General features: G+C 34.1%; 2 protein-coding genes across 2 annotated transcripts; both read left to right on the forward strand.

Annotated features, from left to right (window-relative positions):
- Positions 1-1,232: 1,232 nt before the first annotated feature.
- LOC120349741 lies at positions 1,233-2,995 on the forward strand. The gene is made up of 2 exons (XM_039420303.1): positions 1,233-1,639; positions 2,819-2,995. Exons 1-2 carry the CDS (start codon positions 1,289-1,291, stop codon positions 2,993-2,995), a joined length of 528 nt encoding a protein of 175 aa, XP_039276237.1. The 5' UTR covers positions 1,233-1,288.
- Positions 2,996-4,574: 1,579 nt separating this feature from the next.
- LOC120349742 lies at positions 4,575-7,819 on the forward strand. Its single transcript, XM_039420304.1, has 2 exons — positions 4,575-4,937; positions 7,190-7,819. The coding sequence occupies exons 1-2, from the start codon at positions 4,575-4,577 to the stop codon at positions 7,571-7,573; spliced, it is 747 nt and encodes a 248-aa protein (XP_039276238.1). The 3' UTR covers positions 7,574-7,819.
- Positions 7,820-9,625: the final 1,806 nt, after the last annotated feature.

Raw genomic sequence — 9,625 nt, forward strand, 5'->3', positions numbered from 1 at the left:
GCACAGCAATCCGGATCTTATTCACTGTCGCCGCTCGAAACAAGTCTTTGCTGCTGCAGTCAAACCAATCCCTCAAATATTTAAGCAATGAAACACCAACCCACCCATGGACAATCCTAATGGAATAATTCAACCCATTAGTCAAGAGATGGTATAGACTACATGGTTGAGGACAACACGGCTATGACCACAAGGTCCAAGAAGGATAAGATGCGTCAACTTGAGGAATTCTTCGTACAAGGTTCACTTCGGGAAGGTGCCCTAGAGATCATATTCAAGACCACCGCTACAGGCAAAGACCTGCTCGACTTCATTGCACACGAGGCCTCTGCCACACCGAGAACAAATCTGTCAGTGGAGGATCTTAAGAAGTTCAGCAACCTTGTTACAGCACTATGTAAGACTAATTTCAGAGAAGGCCAATATGCCACCCAAGAAGCAAGGAGGAACCCAAAACCCGCAACCCACGCCAAAACAAGGAGCTTTCTCACAAGAGACGGCCACACTGGGCTCAGCAACAACAGCTGGTCGTACCAAATCAACCAATGAATATGGGATGCATGTAACCCTGGAGCGTATCATCCAGCTGCTACAAGACCTGACCAGACCTATAACAGATGTCAACCATCTAAGTGGCTTATAGGCCTACTTAAATTATCAAAAAGTTAGTCCCTCGTTTGTTAGTTAGATTTGGCAATAGGCCAGATTATGTGAACTTATTTCTCACATAAGATAATTCTTATTTAAGTCCGCCATTGAAGAGCACAATTACCGCTGTGATGGCATAATCACATTTAAAGAACATGCCAGACTAAAGAGGAGGGGAGAACAACCAAAAAGGACGGGAGGGAAGAGAAGTAAACTGGCACTGAACCAGTTAGTGCAGGAAGGTCAGGTTAGGTTAGGTAAGGTTAGTGTAAAGGTGCATACATATATACGTGCCGCGAACATGAGCAATTCACTTTTAATCAGCTGTATTTTTAAGGTGCAGATCCACCGCAGTGCAGCACAGTGCGCAACAGTGTGGTGCACAGTGCTGCACAAAAATGTCTCTCTGGTGTAGCATGGTACTACAAACACGCACAATGTTCGCGCACTCTGCCTGGCTGTGCGCGTACAATTTGTGCAGCACTTGTCTTGATGGTGGGAGAACATCGTGTTCATCAACATTGTTGCGCACTTCATTTTAGCTTCTGCTACCGGAGCAAAAACATTTTGTGCATAACCTGTGTTTCTGTCTGACCGTTCAATTTTTACTTTTCTATATTGTGATATTCCTCTTTAAAAAATGGAATGGACAAATGAAAAAATTATCAGTTTCATTAATGAAATAGAGATGAGGCCAGTCATGTGGGATGTGTGTCATGTGGACTATAAAAATAGAAATAAAAAACATGACGCAATGAATAAGATTAGTGAAATTTTCAAGTGTGACACAACAGAGGTTCTGCGGAAATGGAAGATAATATTGGCACAGTTTCGACGGGAGAAACAAAAAATTAAAGCTTCAAAACGTACGGGTTCTGCAGCTTCTGAAGTGTACATCCCAAAGTGGTTCGGATTTCAACACTTGGAATTTTTAAACGACAGAGATGAGCCCAATGAAAGCATAAACACACTAGACGACATAAATGATCAGGTGAGCTACATTTTCATGTATGAATAATACAAAATTGACATCACATAAATTTATTATTATTATAATTTAGTATTAAGAAATTAATTTATTATTAATAGCAGACTATTTCTTTTTTTAATGACTTTATTGATAATAAGCTCATTATCATAAAAAATATTATTTTTTCATTTATCATTTCTATTTTATTTATACAAAAATCTTGCTAAGAATAACTTCTCAAATAAAAATATAAAACTTTAAATTATTATTAATTAGTTGACATACAATGTTTGAATGACATCAATGTCTGCTACTATAAACATTAAGTACAAGTACACTTTTGTTGGATTACGCAACAGTTTCTTGCCATGACAGCATTCCTATATCTGATTTAAAATAGTTTGCAAATTCTTCCCTGATTTCTTTAGCATCACTTCTTAATCTACGACTCATTTGTGGTAATTAATATAAATTTCCCATTGGGGTGTTATCTAATCTCCATGATCCTGGATTGGTTTCACGTGTATTCAGATTTTCGTTATCAAACGAACCATTCGGACAGTACAGTGTAGATGACATTCGCGACTTTATCAGAAAATTATGTAGATGAACACATGTCAACGTTATAATTTGAGCTTTTTCGTTATCCAGTAACATAGGTTTTTTTAAAACTCGAAATACGGAGGACATTATTCCAAAAACATTTTCAACTATTCTCCTCGCTCTGCTTAGACGATAGTTGAAAACTCTTTCTTTACTTCCCAAGTTGTGTTTTCCAGCATAAGGTTTCATCACATTTATGTCTAATGCAAAAGCATCGTCGGCCAGAATCACGTGGGGCATTGGTTTATTTCTCCCTGGTAAATTGCAAGGCGGTGGTAAATTTGATTGTTCCTGTCGCAGTTTATTGTACAAAGTGCTATTACTAAAAATACCCCCATCTGAAATTCTTCCTATGCATCCTACATCCACATACATAAAAGAATATTTGGTGTCAACTAATGCAAAAAGTACAATACTGAACTGCGATTTGTAATTGAAAAAGTCACTTCCACTATTTCTCGGTGCTTGGATGACAACATGTTTTCCATCTATTGCGCCCAGGCAGTTAGGAAAATTCCATAAATTGTTGAATCCACGTTCCACCTCCATCCATTCATCTTTTGTATTAGGTAACTGAAACATTTTTTTTATTTTCAGTTAACTGAAATGCAACAACAAGGTGGAGAAGAACTGTTTACTGAAAATGAACAAGTGGCAAAGGAATCTGTTGATACCTCACTACAATCAATCTACCAATCAAGCGTTCTACAGCTAAAAGACAGCGACTACACAATAAAAACGATGCAATGGTATCAGAAGCCTATGAAGTCATGAAAGGTATGCAAGAAAAACTTGACCGTACAAATAATGCCGCGATACAAGTTTTTTCTACTGGTGTTGCAGCTAAATTGCGGCAAATTCCAAATGATCGCATAAAACTTCTAGTGCAAAGAGATATCGACAACTTATTGTATGATGCAATACTTGGCATTGGAAAGTATCATACTACACCAATGCCATCACCATATTCGGGGAGCCATCATACCGTGACAAGTATTTCTCCATCTTCACGGTCCAATGAGTTATATTCGACAGCTAACCCAAATGATACAAGGGTGGACCATCAAAGTACGGAATATTCTGTAGACGATTCGTGGTACATGAAGTAATTTACAAATTTACATTGAAAGTTACATAAAATTTGTATTATAATTTTTTTATAATAAATCAACATTTTTTATTACTTATTTTTTATTTTATTGTGTTAGAGGCGAGAGGCTTAAATTTGTATTATAATTTTTTTATAATAAATCAGCATTTTTTATTACTTATTTTTTATTTTATTGTGTTAGAGGCGAGAGGTAAGTTTGGTGGATCCACAGCTTTAGGTAGAACGAGTGCTCAACTCATAACATGCAATTCCAGTTTAAAACATTATGAGATTGATAAAAATCACAGACCTCCTGTGCACTCTTTTTTCCTAAAACCAATAACCTCTTAGCAACTAAAAAGCAATGCTAGTCCTGGAGATGATAACATCAGTAGTTTAACACTGAAAAACATAGCTCATCTTATTTCTAAACCAATATCATTTATTTTTAATATGTGCTTTGTCACAGAAATATTTTCAAGAAAATTTAAAATAGCCATAATTAAACCAATCTTTAAACAAGGTGATCCCTGTGTACCTAGTAATTACAGACCAATAAGTCTGTTAAGTAGTCTCTCAAAAATCCTGGAAAAATTGATAAAAGTTTGTTTATTGGATTATGTTTGAAGGAAGGCACTATACCAGAGACATTTCAATCATTTAGCACCAAAATTATATAATCTACTTCCTGCAAACTTTAAACAGATTAATCATCCTAGAAAGTTCAAACAATAGTACACAATTGGTTGATGAGCAAAGGAAGACAGAACATAGAAAACATTATTTCAAACAACAACTAACCACCTAATGACTTACTAAACACTAACTAATTAATAATACGCACAAAAAAAAACAACAAAACCTACTCTAGAACATGGTACGCCATAGTGGAGTAGGTCAATTTCCACACAGAAAAAACTAAACAAGTAGAGGACACATTATAAGAATTTTTTGTAACTAACTATTGTATGTAATATTGTAATTTATCTAATATTTTGTGTAATTGATGTTGTAGTTTTAGTTTTTTTTGGGAAATAAACATTTTATTATTTATTTTATTATTTTATTTAAATGTACATAATATTATCCATAAATACCAATTCGTATTCCAGGCAAAGAAAAGTACAGAAGACGCATTAATACAATTTACAAATTACATAACAGAAAAACTTAATGATGGTAAGAAAGTCATGGCAGTCTTATTGGATTTGCCAGCTTCATTCGAGCACTAGTCACGTTCCTGTTACACATATCCTCGTCATCATGGACTCATCATCATCTACGCGTCAGGACTACATTCTTCCAGATACACCTCCTCAACAAAGCACTTTCTTCCCATCTTACTGGGCAGCGCAAGCTGCACAGAAGAAGAAGCTTCCATCTGCCAATAGCAGTGCTGCTCCCGCTGCATCCGACTCCGAGGACTCACCGCTGAAGAGACGTGGGGTCTTTGTGGAGAGAGGGATGAGCAGTGAGGAATTCATTGTACCGGACACACCACCATCTCATCTGGGGTGGGCACCAAGGCGTGTACCACTCACGACGATTTCCAACAAGCAACAGGGGAAGAAAAAGCTGTACTTTCTGGAGGAGGATGAGGAGGAAACCAACTTTGTACCCTCAAAGGTTAGTTATTTCAAATATTATTAACATGTAATGTGAACAGATAATTTTAAATCTTTATATGTTGTCATTAATTTGTTGAAAGCTTGCTACTAGAAGCTTGCTAGTATCTGATAAATTTCTTACTTTACTGAGAAAAAACTAATTTCCAATAGATCTGTTCACATTACATGTACTCACATTGTGGGATATAATGATTAGAGTTCAATTTATTGTGAGAAATGATGAATCTGATTTGAAAGACAATTTCAATCAAGAATTATTTCTTGATAACGAATTGTATATAGGAAATGAAACTATTCAACTTTAGAGTTCAGTTAAGATGTATATTTGAGTTCATGAATATGATGATTACATTGATATATCATTTGAATTGAGCAACTCTATGTTGTTTTATGAAATCAAGAAATATAATTATTTGAAGTGATTAGGTTGAATGCATGCTACTATCAATAAATACTTTACTGAGAAAAAACTAATTTCCAATAGATGTCTTTGTATTTCATGCATGCACAATGTGATTTAAATGATTAGAGTTCAGTTAATATGTGTATATTTTGAATTGATGAATATTATAATGATAACTTTTTGAAATTGAACTGATCAAGCTTACTAGTTGATTAGAGTTTGTAACAAATAATTGGGATGATGGGCGATTGACACCTTCACAAAATGTAACAAATAAAAGAATAAAGAGAAATGACCAGTCTAACGAAAAGATTATAAGTGTTTTGTTATGTGTTATTTCATCATCTATTTATGTTCTTCACATTAATGTGATTTATTCAAATAATCAATTCGTTAGTAGGCCTACTGATCGATTGTATTCTTCTTAGTGGTTAGTGCCTCTACTCGATGTTTGGTAAAGCACACTACCAAAAATCATAGGATCTTTAAATTTGTGGATAATTGAATGAATTAATCCCGAGATTCCTCCAAATCGTATGGGTTTCGATCAATTCATTCAATTACCTCACAGGAACAGGAACGCCTCCACCAGTGTCCTTTTTTATATAAAGAAAAAACACAAAAACTTGGAAATTTTGATAATAAAAATTTTGACTCACACAAGGTGTTTGAATTTTTGAAATAGGATGAAAATAGAAGAAGTAAGAATTGGAAAAGTAATTTAGTTTTTATTGACACAAAGTTCTTATCAATTTTGAACAATATTTAAAAAGATACAAAAGGTTGAAAATCGGTAATACGGATGATTAAACAAACAAATCTTATTTTAAACAATTACGCCCTTTCTTATGAAACCGTTGGCTTATATTTAATTATCTAAAATGAAATTGATTTTATTTAAGAATTTAAATTTATTAAAAAAAAAATATGTTGAGGAAAATGTTCTATTATTGTTCTTATTATTATTATTTTTATTATTTGAGATATTACTGTTTAAAAGGATGACAATGAATTTTGAAAGAAAATTAAAGAAAAAGAAACTTACAGAAAATATGGAACTGACTCTCCTGGGTAAACCTGGACTCGTGGTCGATACCACAGTTGAACGAGAAGCGAGTGAGTCTTTTTTTAGGAATAAAAAATTTTGTCAGCGCAACTGCTGAGTTTGTATTAAGTTCTTAGCCAATGGCGTGGAAGCTTTGCTAAGACATTTTTATTAAATAGAACGTTTTCCTCTCTTGCTCTGCAGTTTAAGTTGAAAATGAATTTGTTTAAATTATATTATATTTTATAACATTTAAAATAATTGAAGGTACTGTATTTTATTAAAAAAAAAAATTATAATTAAATTATTTTTGAGACACGGTTCTGTCACTATCGTGACAAGTTCAGTCAAAAAATTGAATAAGATGAATATTTTGATTTCATTATTATGATGCTTACATATTATTTGTACTAATCATGCATTTTTTTTGCTATAATATTGAAGTGATGTGTTAAGAAAATTACTGATTCAGTTGATAGTTATTTGTTGCAATGTACATTGAAAGAGTTTGCTTATTAATTTGATGTATGCATCACTATTGGATTCTGCAATATGAAGCAAGAAATATTATTTCAATAACTGATATTACTCACTTTGTGTAGAGAATGTCTTGTCAATCTGATGATATCAAGTTGAGATTATGACAATAATCTGTTGATCACAAGTAGTCTGATGTAGAGAATGTCTTGTCAATCTGATGATATCAAGTTGATATTATGACAATAATCTGTTGATCACAAGTAGTTGATAATCTGAAACAAATTATAATAAAGTTACTAATCATAGATTTTCATTTAAACAGAAACGTATGTCTGAGAACACCTCCATGGCTCCGCTACTAGAGGAGGCAGCCGCGCGGGATGATGATGATGATGATGAGGACTTCATCGCACTCATCAATAAGCCATCACCAAAACCGTGGATGCCTCTCCGCGAGCTGGCGGAGGATGTTCCACATACTATCATCTCCATGCGAGAGGAAACAAACCATCATGGCAGACGAATTATTTTGAAAATTAATATCGCTTCTACAAAGAAAATCTCTGAGGTATACCTGCCTCAGAGATTTTCTTCCATAATTTCGCCTTGTAAAGTTGTTAAATTTAATTCTAAGTGTAAAAATTTAGGAATAGTAGTGAAGCATATAACCGCTACATGGAGTGACATTAAGATTGTTAAAATGTAACAATCTTATTCTCATAGCATGTAGCGGTTATATGCTTCACAAGTAGTATATAATGTAAATATTGTAGTGTTTGATAATAAATTGTAATATTGTTTTTATAAAAAAAATTGTTCTTAATTCTCACCTGTTTGTTGTGTCAAAGAAGAAGAAGATGTAGAATAGTACACTGTTCACACAAGAATAGATCCTCTTGTAACTGAACACTCAATGAATGTAGAATAGTAATGCTCTTGTACAGTCAATGAGTGTTCGCTCACAAGAGAAGCTATTTTATAGTTGCTGCTGCGCGCGCACGCGCATGCACCACATGTCAGTTGACCTTGTTGCGAGATTCTCTCATCTGTTAGCGCTATACACTCACTATAGATATTGCAATCTATTTTTATCAGTATGCTTACAACACTTGAAGGGAGAAGTTGTGCAATGAAGATAATCATATGGAGAATTTTATTTGTTCTTCTCTTTATAATATGTTGTGTGAATATGCTATTACTTTTCCATATTGCTTTGAAAAAATATGATTCAATGCAAAATGATAGTAAGAGAATATTGGAATCTATACATAATGTACGAAATAAGATTAGGGATTTGGAAACACCTCAATTGATGCAGGAATCATTGCTAGTAAGAAATCATACATTATCTTATATCAAATCATGTGTCAATTCATCAGATGCTTCTCTCGATGTTAGTCTAAGACATTGGTATAGATTATGATTGATGAACATTCAATTCTTTGCAATTTCTACAAAACTTACAACATACTTAACAAGTGTGTTAATAAGACACATCATGATGATAGAAAATTGTATTCCCTATTGATGAAACATACCAACTTTGAGTAAATATAAAGCACATAGTGAGACAATTTCTTGTCTCTCGATTGAGGTTAAGTGTTTGATTAATTAACCTCAGTCGATGTTCAACTATTGAGTTGAAAGGTAATGAAAAATGGTATGTAGAAGAAAGTTATCTTCTAGAAAACGAGGGAGAGGAATCTTAAGTTCAGCTAGCAAAATTGTCAAAGGTAGGTGAACAACCGAAATGATTGTTATACAGTAGGTTAGGTGCGCAAAGCATAGATTTGTTGCATAATTCGAAACTCCTTTTTGAACTCCTTAAAATTATTCCAATTGAAAATATTTGTTTTTGAATTCCTATTGTTAGAGGAATAGAAACTATTGTAGATTGTTTATTATTTTAAGCGGTCCACGACATGGGGATTCACAATCTCGGCGTACTGTCCGACACTCCACGAGCTGGGCGACATTCTGATTCTGACGTCATGGACGATCTGTTGGACCACGGCTGTACAATGGCATAACCATCTAATTTTGCCGAATGCTGTTGAACTACCAGAGTTTGTTACTCCCAATTGGAAAGTTCGCCGAATCGAGGTAATACATCTCCAATTTTTCTACCAAACTGGAACAATCGGCGATAGGGGGAAGTTATTCGTTATCCTTGTCAGGTGGGACTATAATAGTTTGTTCTCGATAATGAATTATTGTATTCCTTTCACTGTCCGTGTTGAGTCGGAAATGATCGAGCAGTGTATTTGAGGAACACTTGACCGCAAACACTACTGGGGTGATGTTAGGTGAACGAATTGGACTGCAACCTAATCAGGAGATTCAGTGATTTTGTATTTGTGGAATCTTAGGTAATCCAAGTATCCTTGAATAGTAATTCTTTAGATCTTTTTATTTGAACATGCATTAATTCCTTTTATTGGATATTGAGTAATACTGGGGGGACTTGCTTATAATCTGTTTGGGATTATTTTCCTTGTATTCAAGATCAATGTTGATCTTTTGGGTTTTTTTAGTTACGTACTGGGTATCCTTGGATCCCCTAGATTCTTTCTTTTTGAGATTGTCATTTTCAGGTTTTGAAAATTATTAAGTAGTGGTCAACGACTGTTGAAAATCATGTATTGCCTTGTTCAAATAATTTTTTTTTTTTCATATATTGGTAATTATCCACCAAATGAGCGTCAGTGAATTTTAGATTGATTAGACCCCTTCCCTAGGTTAGAAGGTCAGGCTGGAT

The sequence above is a fragment of the Nilaparvata lugens genome, chromosome 2 (assembly GCF_014356525.2).
Source record: "Nilaparvata lugens isolate BPH chromosome 2, ASM1435652v1, whole genome shotgun sequence".
NCBI lineage: Eukaryota > Metazoa > Arthropoda > Insecta > Hemiptera > Delphacidae > Nilaparvata > Nilaparvata lugens.

What these genes read in the sequence shown, in the direction of transcription:
- LOC120349741 (XM_039420303.1), top strand. Translation starts at nt 1,289, where the DNA reads ATGGAATGGACAAATGAAAAAATTATCAGTTTCATTAATGAAATAGAG. An exon ending in TAGACGACATAAATGATCAG is followed by an intron (nt 1,640 to 2,818) that starts GTGAGCTACATT and finishes TTTTATTTTCAG; the next exon opens with TTAACTGAAATGCAACAACA.
- LOC120349742 (XM_039420304.1), top strand. Translation starts at nt 4,575, where the DNA reads ATGGACTCATCATCATCTACGCGTCAGGACTACATTCTTCCAGATACA. An exon ending in CCAACTTTGTACCCTCAAAG is followed by an intron (nt 4,938 to 7,189) that starts GTTAGTTATTTC and finishes TCATTTAAACAG; the next exon opens with AAACGTATGTCTGAGAACAC.